General features: G+C 39.7%; 1 protein-coding gene across 3 annotated transcripts in view; it reads right to left on the bottom strand.

Annotated features, from left to right (window-relative positions):
- Window positions 1-3045: 3045 nt before the first annotated feature.
- The window catches only part of TPD52 (tumor protein D52), a gene marked incomplete at its 5' end in the record, with an annotated part of 119733 nt that continues 97421 nt past the window's right edge, over window positions 3046-25357 (bottom strand). The window contains 6 exons of one of the 3 annotated variants that reach the window (XM_082674638.1): window positions 3046-5839; window positions 9422-9470; window positions 11373-11414; window positions 19468-19494; window positions 20531-20632; window positions 22233-22381. In XM_082674638.1, the coding sequence (XP_082530764.1) occupies window positions 5720-5839; window positions 9422-9470; window positions 11373-11414; window positions 19468-19494; window positions 20531-20632; window positions 22233-22381 (489 nt within the window). In that variant the 3' untranslated portion in view covers window positions 3046-5719. The remainder of the gene's footprint in view (window positions 5840-9421; window positions 9471-11372; window positions 11415-19467; window positions 19495-20530; window positions 20633-22232; window positions 22382-25357) is intronic. The other 2 variants (XM_082674639.1, XM_082674640.1) reach the window with 2 other exon arrangements.

Genomic DNA, 25357 nt, shown 5'->3' with positions numbered 1-25357 from the left:
TCTGACCTTTGGCTTTTCCGCGAACGTGCAGGTCACGGGGCGGGGCAATGAGAGGTCCGCCCACTTGCGGAGCACTGTGGGCCGGTGGGCGTGGCCTAATCGGTGTAAGGTAGAAGGGTGGTGTGAGAGAGACTTAAGGTAAAATTGGGGGACTAAATCCTTGGTGGCTCAAGTCCCCTGCTAGCAGCGACCCGCTAAGTTTTGCATGGAAAGGGTTTTGACTCGGAGCAATTTCGCCCTCGCGGGTGCCCTTTGGGCCTGTACTGCTGTAAATTCTGGTAATGCGACTCTTGCTTGCCCCACCGCCTGCCATGTCTTCCCCAGATGGCCCCAAGGCTCTCTCTGGTCGCTACCGCTCTTCAGGTCTTTGCTCAAATGCGAGGTTCTCCTTGACTATCTTATTTAGAATTGGAATCCCAGACAATATGCCACGTAGTTTACTTACTAGTACTTTTGTTTAGCGTCTGCTCTCTCGATTTGTAAACTCTGAGGGCAGGAATTTTGCTGTTGAATACCTGACAGCGGGCACATGGTAGGGCGCAAACACTTGTGAAATCCCGGATCTAAGTTCCGTTACAAAAATATTAACTTGAGACATTTTTGGTCACCTCTTAGCTACAATCCCTTCTAGGGAATTAAGGAATTTCGTAATGCCAAAACATACCCCACCAGAGGCCCACCCTCACTTATGCTTTTCTCCCTACCCGCCCCATGTTAATTGCCAGAATTTGCCCACCTTCTTCAAAACCGAGCCTAACTCCATGCTTGAAGTGTTTATGAATTAAGCTGTCCACCCAGCTTCTACCCAGCATTTTTATATTAATGCGCAGTTATCTGGAGGGAGGTAGCAAGCACTTTTCCAGCTCATTTACAAGTACTTGGACAGAAGGAAGTTTTATGTATGACTACAGCCCCTATTTTAATAATGCTCTTGACTGAGACTTTTTTTTTTTGGCCGCGCTGCGCAGCTTGCGGGATCTTAGTTCCACGAGCAGGGATTGAACCCATGCCCTCAGCAGTGAAAGCGCACAGTCCTAACCACTGGACCACCAGGGAATTCCCAATAATGCTTTTGACTGTGGATTTTAAAACTCTGATGTTCTCATCAACTGCGTAGACAGCAGACAGAACCCTAGAAGTGCACTAACCTTAGAATGGTGCGTGACTGTATGAATCACACACAACTTATTACTAGCCACCTGTTCGGCAGTCCTTAAATTCGGTGGAGAGCTTAAGGTAAATTCTACTCCAGGTGAGTTCTCCCTTTTGGTACATAAGCCGTGTCTTTCCCCTGACCATTAATGCAGTCTTGCCGAAGATATTTTTGCATTACTTTTTATGGCTCTTGCTACTTCTGTTTCCCTTCAGGAAAAAGTGTGGTAAATTGTAAAGAGTGTTGACCAGTGTTCTTAGCTCCAGTTCGACCTCCCGTCCTCATCGCAGGGAAGCCAATTTAATGTTGCTGATTTGGTTTCCTCACGTAAAACCAAGTTATTAGCCTCTGTCTTAAATTTAAGGAAGTGTTTTGTAAACTTAACTAAATCAGCATCTACAGAACAAATGGGATTACTAATATCCCAGCTCTAAAATTCAGCAGATGTATTATCTTCGTGTCCTACCTCACCCAGATGATAAATTCCTTCAGTACTGTGATAATGCATTTGGAGACAAACCCTGATGTTTTTAATGGATAAGAGTAAGTTTGCATCAACTGACTTCAAGTATGCCTAGTTCTCTGCCTTTGGTAGAGCATCAGAAGCATCAAATGAGAGAGAGGGTAAAGGACTGAGTGAATCTGCACACTGTCCTTGCCTGTATCAGTGCCAATTGTAAAAGCAACCCTAATGGCAGTATTTCAACATCATGGCACTTCTGATCCTGCTGTATTCCTTGAACCACACTTTCCTTCTTGATTTATTAAAAACACAAGCTTCTTTTTTCCCATATAGCTTTCAAATTGTTAGTATGCTTTTTAAAAATATTAGTAATGGCAGATGACAAGTGAATAAACAAGTAATTCAAGTTCTGGCTCCATGTCTACTGGCTGTGGTTTCATCTATCAAATGGTGACAGCACCACATCCTTGAGTGAGGAATTAAAGGAAATGGGTGTGAAATGCCCAACACCTACTAAAAGCTCAATAAATAGTGGCTATTAGTGGCTAGGTGGAGGTGACCAGAAGGTGATTTAGAAGTTCATGCCTCTCAAACATGCATGAAAACCTGGAATAAAGATAGGGCTAGTGATACACTGGAAAGATATGAGTATTACTGTAAAGACAGTCATTTCAACCATAGAGATGAATACAGTCATTAAGGAGATTGTGTAGAAGATGACTAGAGATAGGCAATAACATTTAAGGAGTTGGAAGACGAGAATACCAGAGAATAGTCAAACTGGAAAATGAGAAAAGAATTAATTCTAGAAACCAAGAGGAAAACTTGAAAGCACATTGAGATGAAGCGTGTTAAAGTGAAAGTCACCAAGTAGCGTTTTATTTAAGTAAAATCCTGGCAGGTGATAGGCACATGCAGGCCCTGCCCTCTCAGGGCTCACAAACTAAAAGTGAGTTCTTTTGGCTCATTTTGATTTTGGTTCATTTTTATTTCACAATCAGAACGTGGAAATTGAAATCTATGGATTGTAGGTTTACTTAAAAGTGATAATGCTTTATTATTAACCGTAAACCAATATGGTCTCTATAATTAATCCAATTACAATGGGACAGTCACTAATTAATGGCCAAACGTCTCCTCATTATGGGCAAAAATCTGATTTTTCATCTGGGTCTTAAGAGCTATGAAGAAACACATGCAATCCTGATATAGGGCCTTATGCAGCGTCTCTGGCACAAATACAGCAAATGGTCACTTACAAATGTCTTTTTGTAGTCAGCATGTAGCGTTTTTGTTTGATACACTGAGTCCATACAGCTGCTCCTGGTTCTTTCTATACCCAGGATATGAAGGGTCTGGAGAGAAGCTGTATAATGAATGGATTTACCCACTTTCCTCAGCAGATAGGTAATACAAAAGAACCCATACCCAAATTATAGAATTTTTATTGTTTTCAAATACTATACAAAAAAAAATAGACAGTATTATCTTTTCCTTAACAGATCCAGAAGTAGTGAGTCCAAATTCAACATGTTTTTTCTCTATTTCAGTAGTTTCAGTTACTACTAGGATAATCCAATGGTTTCTCCTCTCTTCCATTGATTACTTTGGCCTCATAGGTATGAGAATTCTTGCTTTATTTCCCACAAACTCCATAAATTAAGGAGTTCCTTTGTAAGAAGGGGATAATTTCAGGAATTATTTTCTTCTGTCACACTTCTTGAATCCTTAAATACCTGAGATTTTACTCTTGTTGCTGTGTTTTTCCAGTGTCAAACACAAAACACAGTAGAATGACCGGGACCCCTCTCTGCTGTTCTTAGTGATTACTGTGTTCTAAATTGCTTAAATATCTGTGAATTCATAATATTGAATCTTCCACAAAGACTACTTGGAATCATATTTCTAAGTCGATGTTTATTTTTCTAAATTTATCGTCCCTCTACTGCTTTGTTGCTTTTAAGAGGCAGAGTACTCTGCAATAGATTAAATCATTTCTAAATTAAGTGTAGGTAGATGTCTAGAACAGTGATTCTCCAATTTATTCTTTTACAACATCACCAATACCCACATACACCCATCCCACCTCCCAACCCTAGTTCTATCATTTCTCTCATAAAGTAAGGAGACTTGAGGATATTTCACTCAACTGAAGAAACTGCCATCTTCTCCATTTTGCTTTGTTAAAAAGACAACAATAGGGCTGGACATCCAAGAAACAACGTGATGAAAAGAAGATGTGATAAAAACAACTGAAAGACTAATTGGTTGAAAAAATAATTTAACAGCTATGTTGAGTAACCACAATATTTCTATAAAAAGACAAATTTCTACATGTCGACTCCTCTAGGACAATGCTTCAACAACCTTTGCCTTAAAGCCTTTTCAAGTAAATAATTTATGGTAGTCTAATACCACGAAGCAGTGATTTAAAGCAGATGGTAAAAAACGGCCTTTTTTTTTTTAAAGCATAGATACCGGTTGATTATGTAACACAACAAGCTGTTTCCAGACCACTGGTCTCATAATAAATATTGAGACCTATACTACTGATATACACAATTTATTAAGCTTTTCACATGTAATAGAGCATAGTTTCAGTTGCATCTGAAGTGCTAACAAAAGCTCCAGCAATCAAGAATGGCAGCATGTTATCAATATTTTATAACAATCAACACTTGTAGCTTTTCAGATTTGGATAAGATAATTTATCCCAAAGTAAATCTAGTCATGCTTTTAAAAAATGCTTTAGGTCACTCCAAGCTTGGCAATTAACATTTGGCATAAACAATAATAAAACAATCACAACTTGATAAATAACAAATACAACATTGTAGGCCATAACCATACACAGCATAAGGAAAAGATGGTGATGAGTAAGTAGTCATTAGAATTAATAGAGTACCTTGGCCTCCATGCAGATACTTCCAGAGGCTTTGGTTCATTCAGCCCTGACACTCAGTTTTCAAAGCAGGGGGCAATATCTACAGTATCATTTTGTAATTTCGAACACACTGAAAACAAGTAAGTAGAAAATGATGAGTTGATTTTTATTAATGCATTAAATCCTCAGGAGTTATCACCAACCCCTTAGTATAAAATTTTTTCAAGTTATATTAGTCATGTGTGCTTCTTACTGTAAATGCTGCTAAATGAATTAAATGAAGTCAACAGTGTTTCCCCTAATGTGATTGATTTTAGCACTTTTCAGCTACCTAGATCTAAAAATCTTTCAGGCTTTTGAACTGAATGTTTGAGGACAGTGTTCATATTTCAACCTATTGATAATACAATATGCTTGATTCAGAACATTAACTTACAGTCTATTCCAAAACTAAAATTTTAATCTGGTGCAAAGTAAGTAGCTATAAGTGGCACAATAACCATGACGCATAATGACCATGACACTGAAATGGTTACTGTCACAGATGGTGATAAACAAGGATGTGAGGGCTCCACTCTCAAGTCGCCTAGGATTTTGAATTACTGTCTGTACATACTGTCACTTACAAAACTATAATAAATTGAATATTTAGTCTGGTGTCTTCAAACACCCAAGATGTAAGATAACTTATTCCAAAACAATATTTATCTGAAAATATTTGTTGTACCTGGTAGTTCTTCCCTTGGAGGTAAAGAACAATTTGCCAAAACTTTTAATAACCAGGATACAGAAAATTTTAAAGAACAGTCTTACCTAGGAATCAAATATACAGAGATTCAAAGAGGAAAAAAGAAAATTGTATAGAAGACAAAGATCAAACTGGTATCCCAGATCCAGAGCAATTTTGTAAAGTAGGAAAGCAATTATGATAACCCACAGCTTCTTAGATCGTTCTAGTGAGGATCTCCAGGTACTATATATGTTTTTATAATGATATTTTCTAAATAAAGGGCCTTAAATGCACATAAAAGGGTGTTTCCCAGGAATAGAGGTTAAGATATTTTTACATTGTTCAACCCACAAACTATTTGGTCAAAGGAATATGTAAAGCTCAACAAAAGCACATCTGGTGGAAATTCATGGCAATGAATGTTGACAAGATGTGCTTGGATCTCGCTTGCAGCATCTGGCAGTGAGTAGCAGAACAAAGGTAGGAATCTCACAGGCTCTCCTGTGCCTGTTCTGGAAGAGGCTCCGTGGTGGTGGAACTAGCGTTTGCAGTCGAATTCAAGACTTCTCCAAAATCACCACCAGCAGGCTTGGTTCCTCCTACTTTAGACTTTTAAAATAAAAGTTCAAAAAGGAAGAGACATTAGGAAACACAAACTTCGCTGACTCTGCATAAAGTAACTCAAATTTTACTTTGAAGAATAAATCAGGAGCCTAAGAGCTCAGTGATTATTTGTACAGAATTTAGTACTGTTGTAATGTTCCATGCGGTCTCACAGAAAAACTTATGCAGTTTCCGTGCTGAAATATTCAAATTGGTAAATTCTACCCCTCCACTTTTTTCCCCTATCTGCTTATTGTTCTTCACGGGGAAGGTTGTCTGAAGAATTTTGTAAGGCCTATTATGCTAAAGTATCTACTGAACTCTCTTTGTATTTGGATAACACTTTGTGAAATATTATTGAGTAAAACAAAGGAAAGAAATATATGTAAGTTTCCCAGTTACAGCATAAACTTTCTAACCTTTTGCTGCTTAAAGAGTGGTACATGGACCTAGAGACTCAACATCACCGGGGAGCTTGTTAGACATTTGGAACCTCAGACTGGCCTCCCCATCTCCATCTGCAGAATTGAAATCCAGGCTTTAACAAGATCTCCAGGTGCTTCCTGTACACATTATAGTTTGTGAAGCACTACTCCAAGTTATCTGGCCTGAAAATCTGTCAATAAATATTGGTTTGAATGAATTTATCTGCCCCGCATTTGTATACTATTGTATGCTTTTCAAAACCCTTACACATCCTTAGTGACATTGATGAATCTATGCTTCCTACCCACCGTCACCCCCTCTCCTGCCCCCATTACATCTCATGACTGACCAACAGGACAGCTGACTAACATTAAGAAACCAGTCAATGATCAAGGATGCAACTCACAGTGGGCTTGCATCTGACCTTGCTCTTAGCTCAGTCTTGACTGGCCAAAGATTCATTAACAATTGGAATCTCGTTGAAATTTTCTCTCTCATTTCTTGTTGGCCTCCCACCTAAAATCTTTGAATTGCATGAAAAATGTGCATGACTTGTATCCACTGTATATTTATTAAATTTATTAAAACATTCGTTAATTACAAGAAAATGTTAAGACCTCTTGCAATTCACAAGTCTGAAACAACTCCTCCCCACAACTGGTCCCTTCTCTATTCTAAGACCATGAATGTCAGTAGTAACTCCCAGTCAGACTCCTGGAGTTATCCTTGGTCCTTCCCTGTCTTGTTCCACATCCAATCGATCACTAAATTTTTCTGTGTCACCTGTAAAGTCTCAATATCTCTCAACTCTGTCCCACTGGCACTAGCTCAACTCACCACACCAACATCTTTGGCCTGGATTACAATGCCTCCCTCCCACCTTGTCTCCTTCTCCAGTCTCTCTCCCCTTAGCTCTGCAGGGCAGACAGTGATCTTTCTAAAATGCACAGAAGAATGTGCGACTCAGGTTGTTTAAAATCTTCCAGTGGCTTCCCACACTTTCCTTAACGTGGCCCACCCATCTCTCTAGCTACATCTCCTGCTCAGTACCCCACAGCACAGCAAAGTTCCTGCTGTTCCTCAAAGGGGCCCCAAAGCTTCAAACATTCCCCTCAACCTAAAGGTTTGGTTTCCATTTACATTACTGCATCCTCTGAGAAGCCTGCTCTGACCTTCCCTCCTGCCAAGCATGACAGAAATTCCCGCTACTTATCCTCCTGCAGCCTTGACTTCCACTGTCATAGCACCTTACCCTGTGTTTACTTTCACTGGCCATTTAATTGTCTAAACATCTTCAGAAAGGGTCTGTGTCTCTGTTGCTCACCATGGTATTTCCAGTGCCCAATACTCATCTCCCGGCACATGGCAAATGCTCAATAATCACAGTTAATGACTTGATCCAAAATCTAAATGTAAGTACATGTAGACCCGATGTTTAACTGAATATCAATGTAAGTTAGAAAATCTGCATCCCAAGCACACAATTATATTTTACAGCTTTCTCGGTGATATTTGTCTAATACACTATACTATTAAAAAAAACATTTTTATTTGAATGGTGCCCAGTCATATTTAAAAAACTGATTTCACTACAATTTAGAGAGTCTGAATATACTCAGGAGGAAAGTACACAGTAAATGACCTCGAAGTTTCTCCTCTTCTTCAGTGTCAGAAGAACTGAGGCTTTCCTGGTTTTCCAGCTAGTCATTTAAAAAAGCTAATGCTCAGGGTAGATTTCAAGGAGAGGCTATGATATTCCTAAAACATTGAGAACTAAATCAGAGTAAAACCTTGACTTCTTGCAACGTACAGTTTGTTTTCAAACACCTGACTAGGCATTAATAAGGATAAAGCAGGCCTCTGGTACTGTCCTAAAAGAATGACTATGGGGCTTCCCTGGTGGCGCAGTGGTTGAGAGTCCGCCTGCCGATACGGGGGACACGGGTTCGTGACCCGGTTCGAGAGGATCCCACATGCCGCGGAGCGGCTGGGCCCGTGAGCCATGGCCACTGAGCCTGCGCGTCCGGAGCCTGTGCTCCACAACGGGAGAGGCCACGACAGTGAGAGGCCCGCATACCGCAAAAAAAAAAAAAAAAAAAAGAATGACTATGATGTATTTTTTGCTCATCAAACATGTATTAAGTAGCTGTGATACGCCAAGGACTACTCTAGGCCCTGGAGAAGCATCAGTGAGCAAAAAGAACAGGGGTCTGCATTTGTGGGTTCATTAGAGCATGCGTGCTAGGGGGGTTGAACGAACAAGCTGTAGGAATGTTTGTAGTGTGATTCCTTTTTGAAAAACATTTATACATTTATGTAGAAACAGAAAAGGTGGGTAGTAGCGTTTGTATGCGCAAGAAAAAAGGATTCAGATCATGATACAGTGTTTGGTTTTCTTTCTGTAAGCATACCCTGATTCTGTAATTTTAAAAAGATATATTTAAAAGAAAGTGACTCAATTACAATTCTAAAAGATGAATTTTAGACAGTGAGAGGCCCACATACCACAAAAAAAATAAAACAATGAATTATCAATGATGATCACCACGGCATCATCATAATAATAAAAATGTCCAATAATTAAGGAATGAACAAACAATACCCACTATAAGGCTATGTAAGCAGCCACTGAACATAATACTGAAGAAGAATAATGATACAGAAACATGTTTATGGTTAATTCTTTTCTTTTTTTAATTTTTAAATTTAATTTTATTTTTTTTTTATACAGCAGGTTCTTGGTTAATTCTTTTTTAAAGTGTAACAGCACAGTCCTACAACATCACTGTCTGTGGGTCGTAGGACCACTTTTTTGTGTTTTATTTTTTGTACTTTTCTATATTGTTTTTAATTTTCCACAGTAAGATTTATATTAAATTTTGTCCAATTACAAAAGTATTTGAATAATGCAAAAAGCAGCACAAACTTCTAAAGTACTACTGTTCTTTAAAATTATACATTTCTTTTCAGCACTTATGCTGGCCATGCTCAATATACACTCAAAAAAATTGATTAAAAGAGTATACATCATCTTAAATATCCATAAATAATGTAAAGAAAGTTATTGAAGTTCTTTAACTATTTTTAGAAGGAAATACTAATTTGAATAATTTACCCACCAAACAAGATAACACAAAAGACCCTGTTCATTTCTCTACTTGCCTTTAAGTTTTCAACCTTTTCCTCAAACGATTTGAATGTTGGGGAGTTTCTACGGAGAGAAAAGAAAAACAAATAGTAAATTACAAACACTGAACAAAAAAGCCAACAATTTTGAAAACATTATTAAGCTGACTGTATTCCTCTTCGCCATTATTCTCAATCAGCAAAAGAACACATATACCATATGTGACACCTGTTCCATAGATGTGCAGGCATACGTACAAACGTTTTATTATGTGAGATTATCGATTCTGTTCTAAGATTTCTACAACGATGTTTTCAATTCCTTGAACAGAGCCAGTCTTAGACATATACATAGAGTCAAGTACATGTGTGAAGAGATGGAACAAAGTCAGGTACAACGTTGAGTCTGTCACTTTCCCAACCAACTTGTCACGGTATAAGAAAATGCCACTGCTGGATCAGTCTGATTCTGGTTAAGGTGCTACACTAGAACTCATGTTTAAATTCACATGTTGCCTGGCAAGATTTCTACATGAACCCACATCACCTAAGCAGGACAAGCAAACCATAGGAGGTTCCACACCAGGGATGCTGGTTCCCAGCAGCAGCATAACAGACAGGGAAAGGAGAGACCAAAAGGAAGGGAGGAGTACAGAAATGTGGCTTTGGCCACTTCACAAAGCTGCCCCAACTGACAGAAGCTCTCTAAGCCCACAGGAAGCCTCTCCTGTGACTTCACATTCATCCATTTGAATTAAGGAGGATCACAGCACCTGTGCCGCTCCCACCTGGGTTTCCAAAGCTTTTATACTATCCACCTGACCTCCAGTATCCTTCCTACTACCATGATGAAAAAGGAGAAGAAGGGAACAAGGGGTTTCCTCCTTCCCATCGTGGGGACAGGCAATCGGTCCCAAAGTGTGGTCCCCAGACCAACTGCATCAGTAGCTCCTCGGAAGTTGTTAGCAAAGCAAATTCTCAGCCACCCCAGGCCTACAGAATCAGAAACTCAATGTGGGCCCACTAGGCAGAGGCTTTTAATAAGCCCTCCAGGTAGCTCTGAGGCACACTAAAGTTTAAGCCAAGCATGTATAGTTAAAAATCCTCTGCCTCTATAGAGAGGTCAGGAGAGGTCGTAGAATGTGCCACTTGCAAGTACTTACTGATGAAAGAGGACACTAGAATCAGATCACAGTTGGCTCCAAATGTCACAGTGGGATGAGGGAAGTAGAAATGGGGAGGATGAAAGAAAAGGGGGGCTTCCCTGGTGGCTCAGTGGTTAAGAATCCGCCTGCCAATGCAGGGGACCCAGGTTCAAGCCCTGGTCTGGGAAGATCCCACATGCCGCGGAGCAACTAAGCCCATGCATCGCAACTACTGAGCCTGCGCTCTAGAGCCCATGAGCCACAACTACTGAGCCCACGCGACACAACTACTGAAGCTCGTGTGCCTAGAGCCCGTGCTCCGCAACAAGGGATGCCACCGTAATGAGAAGCCCGTGCACCACAATGAAGAGTGGCCCCCGCTCACCGCAACTAGAGAAAGCCTGCGCACACCAACGAAGGACCCAACGCGGTCAAAAATAAAATTTAAAACATTGATTAATTAAAAAAAGAAAGAAAAGGGGATTGTAACTAAAGCTAATGCAGATGGAGGAGGTGGGACACCTACATCCATGAAAACAGAAGGTTGATTAGATGAGCACTGTTCACTTTTTTTTAATTAAACAGATTCCACATATGAAACAATTTAACAGGTTTACAAAACAGAAGAAATAATCGTTCCTTTTTCTAATCGCAAACATTTAATGGATTTCTTACACCAACCTAACATTGTTAGGAAGAGCAACTGAAAAGTGGTGACAGTTTTCACAGCTTGTTTAGAGTAGAATTCTAGCTCCTACTTCAGAACTGTTCAAGTTAAACATCTAGATAAAAAAAAATAAGAGAACATCAGACCAACTACATTTTGTAAAAATATACTTTACCTCATAGCAGGCATGCTAATTGAGTGTTGAATGGAGCGTATACTAAGAGGCAGCATTAAAAAGAGATAGAAATGGAGTTAGTAAAGTGGTGATTAGACATTATAAAATGCAAACAAAACTTAGTTTTCTAGGAGCTTGCTCTTCTGGCACCATGAAGAATTACCTGCTTTTTGAGGTGGAGGGGATCAAAATTATTTCAACATAATTTACTTTTATTCATGAGCCAATTTAATTCTAGCAGTTAATAGAGCTAATAATCAACTTTGCATTCTTATAGCACTTTGAAAATTGTCGAGTGCTTTCACCAGTATCTGTAATGAATCTAGAGTGAGCATCAAGGCTCAAAAGTTAATAATTTACAGGTCACAGCACGATCGTGAATGGAACTTGGGTCTTTAAGACTCCTAATCCAATGTTCACCACCTCCCCTCAAAAAATGAAGCGCACACACACACACACACACACACAAACACACACACACACACACACAAGCGAGACCACTGAAGGGCTCCTGCAGTCGTTTTTCTCCCACATAACTGTTATCAGAACAGGAAGGTTTCAAAGTCACTATTTGACAACTTCAAGTGACTTTAAAATTACATGTCACTTCTTAGTGGTAGTCGTATCCAGTTTTCTAGTAAGAGACACCTGTACTTCATCTCAAACTAAATGTTCTTATAGGCCATTCAAATAACATTTGATCCCCTGTTTTACAAGGACCAGCTTTTTATTCAAGGGCAAAGCAGTTCACTGACCATTCGGGTTCAAGGTTATCTACCTCCAGCCATCTCCCATAAAGAACACCTCACAAGATGAAAGTACCTCAATTCTTGGGCTCACTAAGTCACTGTATGCACCCTGCTGATACTGTTAACATGCTTATAAGCATTTTGATCACTGACACAGCATTTTGGGGTAAGCTGGACAGTCCAAGGTTTCAATTCTCAATTATATTTAAATACTGTGTGTGTTTATGATTTAGTTTTCTCCAAGATTCTGTTGTTACAAATGACAATGTGTTTCAATGTAGCTCCTCAAATCTAGTTCTGCATTAGTATGGAGTATGATCTTGATATGAATCAAAAGAAGCTGACAGCTCGTACAGTCAAATAATCAGTAAAATATTTGGACATCTTCGTACTTAATGTTGTACACAATACAGGAAAAGATCCATTGTAGCTCAGCATTCTCTCTTCCTATCACAATGGTAGATACCTTGGATATACGACTATATTCTGGGAGGAATTTGCTAATTCTTTTCCTGCTTGATTTATTGCAGTGTGTTGCATCCATATTTTAAAGACAGAGATTAATAAAAATCACCTTTCTTAGTTTACAATACCAGAACTCCAAAAGCTACTGCCCTTCCTTGGACCCTTCTGAAAAAAGCTGTCTCTGTAAGTCAAAGCCACCTTCCACCATCACCAAGATAATAACTGGACCAGTAGAGTTCCACCCACCAGAGCTAACCTCCTGGTAATTTACAAATTGTTTAGACCAAATTAAAAAAAAAATTGATTTGAGATAATTAAGATTCCTATCCTGGGATTTTGTAATTAGAACACTAAGCCGCTGGTCAGTTAGTGGTAGGTACTTGAACCAGAAAGTCATGTAGTGTTCGATGTTGAGGAAGACATTTGGGGGGACTACGTACAAGCTTCAAGAATGCGGAGGAAACCAATTCTCAAAGAAAGAATTGCATATAAGCACAGAGAGAGGTAGAGGGAATGAAGGAGAGATGAGCATTCAGGGAAGAGGGCTCAGGTGGTAGAGGAATGGGTTTCTTGGTTTTGGGGGGTTCTAGAAGCTACCTTGATTTCTAACAGCTTTTCAATGAGCAGGACTAATCTGGGTGGGGCCTGGGCTTGCTTCCTTTCCTCTCCTTGGATTCCAAAAGAACTTTCATTCTATGCAACACATTCTCTTTTTAGGTGAGCGAAGTCACATAGTTTTCTATTCGTCCTAACCAAAAGACTTTGCTAGAACATTTTGGCAGAAATTACCAAATTCTGGCAAAAGAAGGTGCTTAATGGCTGAACACGTGATAAATTATTTGTCTGAAGGACTCACACATTGAATTCAACAGTATCAACAAAATGAGAAAATGGGTGGATAAAGCAAGTATAAATCTCAGAAATGCACAGTTAATTCTAGGCACTGACTCTCCCTAAGATCTCCCTAAGATCTGTAAAAGATCATTTCCTCCAATGGCCAATTTGTGGACACTGTGCCCCTTTAAACAGCCTACAAACTAGTTAAAAGGGACTACGGCAAAGGCAGAGTGAAAAGAATGATCATAAAAGTGAATTGTAGATGCATCAAGTTGACTATCAATTCCACATCCAGTGCACAAAATTAATTCAGGATTATCCTACATAAGAAACAAGTCCTGAGGTCATAAAAGTTGAAAAACTGAATTGTAAAAGTCACGAAGTCACATGGAATTATCAGGGGATGGAGAATTAACACAAGAAGGCAGTGGAGAGCTTATGAATGACTCATCAAGGGATCTTCCCTGGATTAGGTAGGAGAAGGACGGTTGGTGAAGCATCAGTGCAAGGGGATATCAGGAGAATGGGGGAAACTGACAAACAGCGTAAACAGTCAGGAGAAGACAATAATGTTGGAAATACAGACAATTTTAAAAAATATTTTGTTTTTACAGTATTATCATAGGAAAGGACTACCAATACACTTCCAAGAAAACCAAGATAGAAATGATAATTTGGGGCCTTTAAGTTATTAAACACCTAGAAGGTGCCAATGATGTTTATAATATGACTTAAAGAATGTTAAAAATGAACACTTTGAGAATTCTAAGAAACAGTGCAGCATCTCTTGTAAAGAACTTTAAGGTCTTTACAGGATCATGACAACATGATCCTTGCTGGTGTTGCGTTTCAATTAGCAGTTAAGGCAGAGAAAGAATTTAAATATTTGAGTACCATGAAGGATACATCCACTAAATACGTTTAAGTGGGAATGTATAGGAAAAAGCAAGGAAATGATTACAATAAGGTGTTTATTTTGCGATAAATTGCTGAGTTGAATTTCTGTATGTTTTACATTTCAAAATAAGATTAAAAATACACCCACTGAACAGAGAATGAAATCAGTTAAATTAATACAAAGTCGAGGTGTTCCCACTTTTGAGGTAGCCATTACAGCAGGAAGAACAAGGAGTACATATCAATTTCAAGTCCACCCAGTTATCTGAACTTCTCTACAATCCCTATTTAAATGAAATTCCACTTCGTTGCTGGCTAGTCTGTAATCTAACAATTGGGCAGCTGTCCTTACATTTCTAGCTTCTCTATGGAAGGTTACACAAGCTTCAACTTGCCTCAACTTACACATCATCTCCAATACCACTGAAGTTTAAATACAATACGGAAAAGTTCAAAAGCACAAAGCCACGTTGCTGCTGGACCAGAACTGTCTCTAACAGATATATTGTGAGGATTTGTTATCACCTATGAAGTTTAAACATAATATGGAAAACTTCAAAAGCACAAAGCCATGTTGCTACTGGACCAGAATTGGCTCTAATAGATATATCGTGAGGATTCGTTAGCATTTATAAAGCAAACTTTATGAAAACTTTTTCCAGCTTGATTTTGGCTCTCAAAGAAGGTAACCTATAATCAAAGTAGGAATGCAAATCTGGGTTCCTCAAAACACTGAGGAAAAAAATCAAAAAGGGCAACCTGATTCTCACTCAGAAAACACAAAGTACTTCGCAATCTAATAGTTACTTTGGAAAAGTTATTCTTTTAAAAAGCTGAATTGATTTTTTAAAGTTTCCTTGTTTCTTACATAGGTGTTTGATCTTTTCATACCTAATAATAAGAAAGGGGGAGGGGTAGAGGGAAAAGAAGAAGGAAGGAAGTAGTAAACAGAAGATAGAGAAAGAAGAGTTAACATGTCTGAAAGCTTATCTATGTATTACTATCCCCTTTTGCCCTCAAAATAATCTCTTGATCATAGGTGATGAACCAAAGGAACTGCTGGACTGTGCCTGTAGGGCCTAAGTCTTAAACTGTCATTGCTCTGGGGAGGCAGAACAATGCAGAGGGTGGTGCAGGCTCCTGAACCCGGGTGTGCCTGGGTTCAAGTCCTGGCCTTCAGCCACGTCGCTGTATGACTTTGAGGAAGTCACTTAACCTCTCTGTGTCTCAGTTTTCCTCATCTGTAAAGTCAGAAAAATAATAGCACCTGCTATACGTAGTCATGCCTGAAACACAGTTCACCATTATTATTGTTACGGATGGCTTTAACTGAAACACACATTAATATTTATTTCATTTTATATTATTTTCTTTAAAGCTTTCAAATTTCACCCAGCTATTATTTTGGTTGGTAACTTGAACCCTAGAGTCTGGAACAGTGCCTGGCACAAAGCTGCCATTCAATAAATACTTTTGAATGAAAGAATGAATAAATAATTGCAGTAACTAAAATTAGGAAATATGGGCATAAAAGGTAGAAAAGTTCATTAAAGCTTTTCAAATTCAAATCAAAAGGTACTCTATTACAACAAGAGAAAAGAGGTCATTTCTTTTCCTATTAAGTGGTAGAAGTTTTTTTTTTTTAAAAAAAAAAATTTTTCAGCAAAATGGAATTATCTGGAATGACTTTCATGAGTCCGAAACCAACAACAACAACAAAATATCTAGAGGTTTACGGGAAGAAACACACGTCAAAAGGATGGACTTCCCTGGTGGTGCAGTGGTTGAGAGTCCGCCTGCCGATGCAGGGGACACGGGTTCGTGCCCCGGTCCGGGAAGATCCCACATGCCGCGGAGCGGCTGGGCCCGTGAGCCATTGCCGCTAAGCCTGTGCGTCCGGAGCCTGTACTCCGCAACGGGAGAGGCCACAACAGTGAGAGGCCCGCGTACCGCAAAAAAAAAAAAAAAAAAAAAGGCGAAATTTCCTTTGAAGATAAAGGCGAAGTTAATTACATTTCCTCCTAAATATATCAGAAATATTTGACTAATGAGGCTACTTAATTATTAGAGCATGCTATTAATAACATGAAAATTCATGTTTACACTGACAGCAAGTGAAATGAGAAGGCTCTTCTAAAGTTTCTCTCAAAAAAAAGTAAAGGCATGAGTCAGTGTTTGCCATGTATGTGTAGAAAACAAGCCAACAGGAGAGGAGTGACTATGAACATACCACATGGGGAAAAGCTGTCTGTCCCCAAAGGGCCTCCTTTGGCCTCCCTGCCGCTGACACCTAATTGTCAGGGCGTCAAAATTAGACATCTCTATCTCTGTCTCTGTCTCTCCCTCTCCCTCCTTCTCTCTCCCCCTCTCCCTCGCCTTCTCCCCTACCCTCCCTTCCTCTTCCTCTTCCTTACTCACCCACCCAAGGCATACAGCAAATATCTATATCCCAAGTGCTAACTTATTAATTGATAATGTAGTACAATTAAAACTGTTGCTGACTATTCAAGTCAGCAAAATATCCGCAATTCCATCAGAGAGCGAAATCATTGCCACAAGTCTGCTGGGTTAGCAGGGACTCGGAACAAAGGGTAGTTAACAAGATTACCCAACTAATTCAAGCACTTGCAAAAAGGGGCCCCCTGCATCCATCTCCATGGGAGGAAAGGCCTTGCTGCTGGGATGGAAACGCTCAAATCTGCTGCCCAAGCTCCTCTCCTTGCACAGCTCTTGGGGGCATGTGGCCAGTGTTTGCCTCTGTGACTCACTCATCTAAAAGATGTGGGGTTTCCTTATGTTTTCTATTGTATATGTTTTTATATACTTCTATTATATGTTTCCATATAGTTTCTATTACATATGAACCCATTAAATCAGATTACAATCAGGACATCTTGATCTAGAAATGATTTTTTTTTTTTTTTTTTTGCGGTACGCGGGCTTCTCACTGTTGTGGCCTTTCCTGCTGCGGAGCACAAGCTCTGGACGCGCAGGCTCAGCGGCCATGGCTCACGGGCCCAGCCGCTCCGCGGCACGTGGGCTCTTCCCGGACCGGGAACCCATGTCCCCTGCATTGGCAGGTGGACTCTCAACCACTGCGCCACCAGGGAAGCCGTAGAAATGATTTTTTAAAGTGACTTTACCCAACTTTTAATCTGTAAGAAATAATTCCAAAATTTAGTTCTCAAAAGATAATGTTATATCTCCCATTTCTAAATTACAATATAAAGCCTTACTTTAACCTGCATGTATTGATATGCAATATATTGTTCATTGACAACTAGACTGAAAATGATAGCATATAATCTCAATTGCATTTTTTAAATGAAATGAAAAAAAGTGACTGTGTAAGCAGCTAGAAAAGAGCCGCCCAACTCTATTTCTGGTGAATTAAAAAGACAGAACATACTGAGCCATACTTATGTACATCTGCTTAATCTTCTCAAAGGTACAGAAAATATCATTCCTCAACAGCACTTACGAAGTTTTATATTTTTGTTTACATCTAACATTGTTTTATAATCAGGTATTAACAGGGCTCTTCCATTCTTAACTCATTCCCAGGCCCTATTTCCCTCCCCCACTCCATCCACTCAAAGATTTCAAGCTCTTTCTGAACAAGAACCGTGTCTGGTCTAGGTTACATCCTTTAGACCTGTCCACGATAGGCACCTTAATGTTAGCAGAATGGATTATGTGAGTGAATACATCCTCACACAACTCAGATAACTTTAGATAAAACTGTCTTTTAACAGTTTCCTAAAGCACTTAGGCCATTTTCAATTGAATACCAAAGATACAAAATCAATTCCTATCGCTGATTTCTTGGGTTTTTTAGCACAATTTTAAACTTTAAATAGTTCAACACTTAGGGACTTCCCTGGTGGTGCAGTGGATAAGACTCCATGCTCCCAATGCGAAGGACCCAGGTTCAATCCCTGGTCAGGGAACTAGATCCCACATGCATGCCGCAACTAAGAGTTCACATGCCACAACTGAGAAGCCCGCGTGCCTCAACTAAGGATCTAGAGAGCCGCAACTAAGGAGCCTGTGAGCTACAACTAAGGAGCCCACCTGCCACAACTAAGACCCAGTACAACCAAATAAATAAATATTAAAAAAAATAGTTCAACACTTAGACTTTGTTTATCCCCATGATTTACTGACTTTCAGGGCTAAGTGTCATTAAGAGAGAGCCTCAGCTATAAGTACCTATGTGATTACTTAAGAAGGCACAATGCTAGGCCACAGCAAGTGACCGCTTGAGAAGACAATTCACATTAATAGGAACAGAGATGGAGACTAGTATATTATCCTTCCTGCTTACACTCAAAAGACCTTCCTCCACCTTAGTTTTCTCTGACTACTAATAGGATAATCAGAGAGTCTGTATGGGAGAGAGAGGAGAGGTTTGCTCAATATCACAAAGATTCCTTCTATAAGGCCTGGTTTGGGCTGACATCTTTTTAATGTACGTTCTTTTTTGGCCTAATATACTTTATTTTTCCTTTTGCAACCATGAAATGTTCTTGTGTGCATAATTATAGAATACAACCAGTGTAACGAAATAATAAAATAGTATAAACACTATAAGCTAATAAAACAAGTACTAAAACGTGCTGAGTCATGGTATATTTGGTATATATCTTAGGCATATTTTACTGCAATAAAAAAATATCAGAGTAACCTGTACAGGACAGAAGACTAACATTGTGAGACAGTACATATGCTGTCTATTACAACTGCATAATGGGACCCAGGTGAAGGAAGATTCCAACATCCTGACAAAGGCACCAAAGAAATTAAAGCATCAAAAAACAAACAAACAAAGTCAGACATTAAAAGGGAGGAATTCTGCATGCCATGGTAAAGCTGCTTCTTTTTACCAAAAAAAAAAGGAAAATGTCAAAATCATTTCCATATCCCTTTGAACCACAGTGTCAAATTATTCTTCTTTTAATGTATCCATTACCCATGGTATACAAGAAACCCTCCCTTGAAAATAGGAATGCACCAGAGAAAAGATATTCCAAAAGGCAAGAAAATTACATAGTGGACAAACACAACCATCCATTGTGGCATCATAATCTAAGCACACTTGTCTCAAACGAGAGCTAGGCTGCAGTGATGGTTCAAACTCTCCTTACCTAAAGGAATGTGAAAAGGCTTGCAATCTGCAAGAAGCCAGAGTAAGCATTAAAAAAGAAAGGAAGTTCTGGTAAATCTAAAACAATTAAATAACCTACTTTTTAAAAGTTGTGTAAGGTTTTAACTGAATTCTAAAGGGCTACACAATCGAGTCAGCACAGAAAGAAAAGAGAGCACCTAAGAGAAGTATATATAACTGTCAAAAGGGTTTAAGAGAGCTGTGTTTATTACATTGTGTTGAAAATGATAACAGTCCAAATACAATGAGCAAGTCATTTGGTTTTCTTGGTACAAAGCATAATATCAATTAGCCAAACTTATTCAACCAACAAAATTCTGGTTGTAAAATCTACTTTCCCCACAAACGGAAAACACAAAGTCATGCAATCTGAAGGATTGGTTTTTTTAAACACAAATCTTTCATGCCAACAGAAGCACAGACGATTTAATCCACATTTGTCATTTTCAGCACTATTTTAATCCACAGGGTGGGTGGCGCAAGGCACGGGTGGACACAAAAGCACTGTGAAGTGGTTTTACCAAAATGGCCAGGAAAATTCTGCAGACGCACTGAAAATATAAATACAAAATAAAAAGCAACAGCTCAAAACAAGATTTGGGCCTCGGCAGGAACATAAATGGTACAAAGCAATGCACAAACGAGCATGTTGTAAGCACACCATGGGATAAAGATGCACCTCCCGGAAGTGCAGGCAGGATTCGTTGCTCCCGGACTCATCCCCATCAGACACCAGGCTCCGCCCACAACCACAGGTTTGCAAACACATACTTACCCGGTGTGATCAAGAACGACTTAAAGGACAAAATTCACAACCAGAATTTTTCAACAACCTTACATGTATTCATAAGATGATCAGTTTGAAGGCTATGCCTAAAAGAATTTAGGGAAGAATTTCGGGTCCTGGTTTGAAGGAATGCCCTCCCTCACTCAAACAGAGAGGAATCCAGCGTCAGCCAGAACCAGACAGGAAACAAACGCAACCATGATAACAGATTTTAATTTGCCTCAGCTTAATTAAGCCAGGAAAAATGAGGACGTACTTTACGTCTTCCAGCTTTTTGGTGATGACTGATCCAACAGATGAAAAAGCAGCTGAAGCCTTCTGTCCAGCCTGAGATAAGGTTTCAGAGGTCTTCTTGTACCTATATTAATTTATAAAAGAACAAAGCAAAGAAAGTGAGCTAACCTTTCCATTATTTAGAATTCAGTGATGACCACCTCTTGAGAACTCTCAAAAAAAAATTTAGAACATCTAAAACTCTTCACAGCCACCAGGTGAGCATCATCACATCCACCAGGTCAGCATCACCACATCATCTTTTACTTAACCATCATTTCAGATACAACCCTCTGCAGTGCTCTAGGACAGCCAGAAAGATAGAGGCCTATAAAGGCGGGGCCAAAGAAATCCGAGTAAGGGCTAAAAATAGTCATGGAGCCAAGATCAAAATGAGCCATAGGTTGAATGAAATTATGTCTCTTTATTTTTTCCCTTTTCCACTTAAGCTAAATAAAACAAAAATGAAATCAGATTCCTCACATGTCTTTCACAACTTTATCTCCTAAAAAGGGGCCAGAAGCAAGGTAGGACCCATGGGTACTTTTTTATTATCCAAATCAATTTTGGGGGCATAAAGATTTTTTTTGAATTTTGCATATCTGTTGAGCTATCAAATAAGGACCAGTGTATTCTCAACGGGGTACGTAAAAGGTACAATACTTCAAATGACTTGAGTGGGATATTTGCTATAGCACAAAGGTATAATTGACCATCTCCCTCCTCCCATCTACACAGGGATTAGTGAAGGGAAAAACTAAAACAAAAATGAGAGAATATGGTACTTGCACCAAAGAGGTTAAGATCCCCACATTGTAGAAAGGAATGCTCAGGCAATTTTACTTACCCCGTCAAGATCAAATACTAAAAACAAAAAAACAACCCAGTTTATGATGATACAAAGAATGGTGTCCTGCATGTTTCCCACTGCCTACTTATATGGGCAGAAAGTGGAGGTGGTCACCCTCGTGCTGTCATGTCAGGATGCAGTCAGCCTCACTGCTGCTGGTCACCAGCTCAGCAGATGGGACTGAACAGAGAACACAGTTCGGAGACTGTCACTACAAGCCTGCTCCTCCTTGTGTCGGGAAACAAAACTGCATCATGACAATGTTGGCTCAAAACCGTGTGACCAAAAAGACCAAAAGATTAAGGGGTGGTCCTCTGCCACCAGCATACATCAGAGATGGTGACCTGAGAATCTTATGGTATGTATAGAACAGGGTAAAAAAAAAAAAAAGACTGGCTCTGTACTGGGCCAGACCTGAGTTCAAATCCTGCCTCCATACTTCGAGAGGTTTGTGACCTCAAAACTTATCTGCTCCTGTTTCCTTATCTAGGGCTATCTCACTACCCACTCCACTGGGTTATTCTGAGGATTAAGCGACTCATGTATATATCTGGTAAGTCGATATATAACGTTTTTAGAGCTTAGATTGTATTTCTTCAACTCACGTATGAGGCTGGTTTTCTTTCCGTTCCCTAGAACAGTCTGAAAGACTGAAGTTAGAGAAGGGTCAGATACACTTGAGAATGGGGGGACAGGGGGTGGAACGGGCAGTGCCCTGCGCAGTACAGAGAAAAGCTGCAGAAATGTCCTCAGTACCTTTTGATCCCGTCCCCAGACAAAAAGGGCAAAGTGTCCTTTACAATTTTTAAAACAATGTAGAATCAAGGGAACATACGCAGACGTGGCTGTCACATCTTGCCACCCTTTGGCAATGTTCTGTTTTAGTTCCTGGAGCGAATTGATCCCGAGTTTCCGCTTGATCTCCGTTAGGTGCTTCTCTTTTGCTGCTAACACTTGAGACAGAGTCTGGATTTCTTCTTCTACCTGTGAGGAAGAGGGTTGGGGTAGGTATACAGTCATTCAAAAAGTTAAGATGGTTAGCACAAAACTATACTCAAAATTCTAGTCATTTTAAAACATTCTTGATTCATTTATCTGCCTCTTTAAAAACAACATATGATACGTTGTTACATAAACCAGTTTACACGTTGATCTCTCCTGTAAAGCTGCTTTCCTCTCTTCTCTATATTTCCATCTTGAGTCGTCCCCAGTTACCTCACAGAGGCTGAGGGCTCCAACCTCCACGCAAATAATATTCAAACTACTGTAACAGCCACTCTCCCGACTGCTGGGTCTGCATTTCCAGCTGAACACTGCTGCTTGAATGCCCATAAAAACTCACATCTGTGTATTAAGTCAAACTAATCTCCATCCCCACCAAAATACACACAACCATGCCAAACCAAAATCCAACTTTCTTGCATATTTCATATGAGTTTATACTCTAGTATAAACCAGAGCTCACACTGTCAGCCTCCGTACCTGCTAAAGTCACAAGCATAAATAAACCACACTGTCTCCCCCAGAGAGTCCTGCAGAGGTGTGGACCCTCTGATGCTGACTGACCAGCCTCAGCTTGGTGGTTAGAAATGGGCTCCCAACCCAAGGTCAGCCAACCCATCAAGTGGCCACCAGCCAGTCTCATTCAGGAACGTAGTTTAAGGGCTTCCCTGGTGGCGCGGTGGTTAAGAATCCGCCTGCCAATGCAGGGGACACGGGTTCGAGCCCTGGTCTGGGAAGATCCCACATGCCGCGGAGCAACTAAGCCTGTGTGCCACAACTACTGAGCCTGCGCTCTAAAGCCCACGAGCCACAACTACTGAAGCCCACGCGCCTAGAGCCCATGCTCCGCAACCAGAGAAGCCACCGCAATGAGAAGCCCGCGCACCGCAACGAAGAGTAGCCCCCGCTCACCCGAACTAGAGAAAGCCTGCGCACAGCATCGAAGACCCAATGCAGCCAAAAATAAATAAATAAATAAATATAAAGAATGTAGTTTGAGAAACTATGATCACACTGAGAGTAGAAGCTTGGATAAAGAAGCCCTGAAATACAGGTGGGGCTCAGTGAGATTTTGAGATGTTACAGAAGCTTAAATATACTTGAGGAGGTCAAAACTATAAACAGAAGCTATGAAGAAAAAAAAAAAAAAAGACTTACAGAGTAGAGGAAAAGCCTAAGCCAGGATATCAGAGGGAAAGGGCAGACCCACAGAGAGGAAGAGACACCTGGTGGAAAAGACTTTTGTCCCAGGAAGTTGAAAAACTGGGTCCCTAAAGTACAGTTGGCCTTCTGTATCCACGGGTTCCACATCCACAGACGCAACTAACTGCAGACTGAAAATATTCGGGAAAAAAAAAGTTCCATAAAAACAAAACCTGAACTTGCCACGTGCCGGCAGCTATCTACATAGCATTTACATCGTACTTATATAGCATTTACATTGCCTTAGGTATTATAAGTAATCGAGAGATGATTTAAAGCATATGGAAGGACGTGCATAGGTTTTATGCAAATACTACACCATTTTATAAAAGGGACCTGAGCATCTGTGGATTTTGATATCCACAGTGGTCCTGGGATGAACCCCCTGCAGATACCGAGGGACGACCATACAGTCATTAATATTCAAGACCCTTAGAAGAATGCTTCTCTTGGCTTGTGGCAAAGCCATATTCTTAGTCTTGACCTACACAACACTTCTATGAGCTCAAAGACAACATGGCCTGTAAAAACAACAGAGTATTGTTAAGCGAACTGACAGTACTCAACAAAAGGAAAGAAGGATAAATCAAATGTGATGTGGCTGCAGCTGCCAAAGGAAAAAAAAAAAAAAAAAGAATAACATACTCTCAGATGGCCTTAATTAGAATACAGGCCCATAACAAAAATAATCCTCTGTGCTTATGAGACAGGACCACACATACTGTACCCTTTTGGGAAGTCACAGTTTGAGAAGTATATTGACAAAGTGGAATATGAGAAGAAAAGGGCAACAGTGATGAATAAGGTTCAAAATCAAGTAAATTAAATGACTTGCCCTAAGTCACCAAACTAATAATGTAGGAACCAGAATTTTAACTCAGGTTTTCTGAGCCCACTTCTCAGTTTACTGGCTAATTCTCATTACACATCGTTAGCTTTCTAATATTTCTCTTTACCTGAACTCCAAATTTCAGATACTTCAAAGACTAGACTTAAAGGTTAAGTTTTCTACCCCTTGACCCATCCCTGAGGTATTCACTTGCCCTAATGAATGTTAGAAAGAAAGGCCACTGTAAATCTTTCTGAACAATACATGACCCAGTACGTTCCCTGCTTTTGTTGTTGACTGTGCTGCTAACATACCTACCTAGCTCAAGCTCAGAATACCGTAGCAATAATTCCTTAATTATGGAATAATGAGTGGAAAAGTTACTACAAAGCTATGGTAATTAAGATTGTGTTGTAGAATTAAGAGTCCAGAAATAAATCTGCACATTTATGGCCAACTGATTTTCAACCAAGGTACCAAGATAAGTCAGTAGAAAAGAGTAGTTTTTTTCCCACAAATGGTGCTGGGACAACTGAATTTCCATATGCAAAGGAATGAGGTTGGATCCCTAAGTCAGACCATATATAAAAATTAAGATAGATCAGAAATCTAAATGAAAAAGCTGAACAATAAAACTCTTAGAAGAAAACACAGAGGTAAATCTTAATAACCTTGGATTAGGCAGCATCTCTTAGATATGATACCTCAAGCACAAGCAACCAAAGAAAAAATAGATAAATTGACATCCTCAAAATTTAAAACTGATGTGTTTCAAAGGCCAGCATCATGAAAGTAAAAAGACAACTAAAAGAATGGGGAAAATACTTGCAAATTATATATCTGATAAGGGTCTAGAATGCAAAATACATAAAGAGCACTTACAACTCAATAACAGAAAGGCAAATAATCCAATTAAAATGGACAAT

Source organism: Grampus griseus, assembly GCF_964374135.1.
Source record: "Grampus griseus genome assembly, chromosome: 17".
Taxonomy (NCBI): domain Eukaryota; kingdom Metazoa; phylum Chordata; class Mammalia; order Artiodactyla; family Delphinidae; genus Grampus; species Grampus griseus.
Note: the sequence above shows the minus strand (reverse complement) of the source record. Positions and strands in the feature narration are given on the sequence as shown.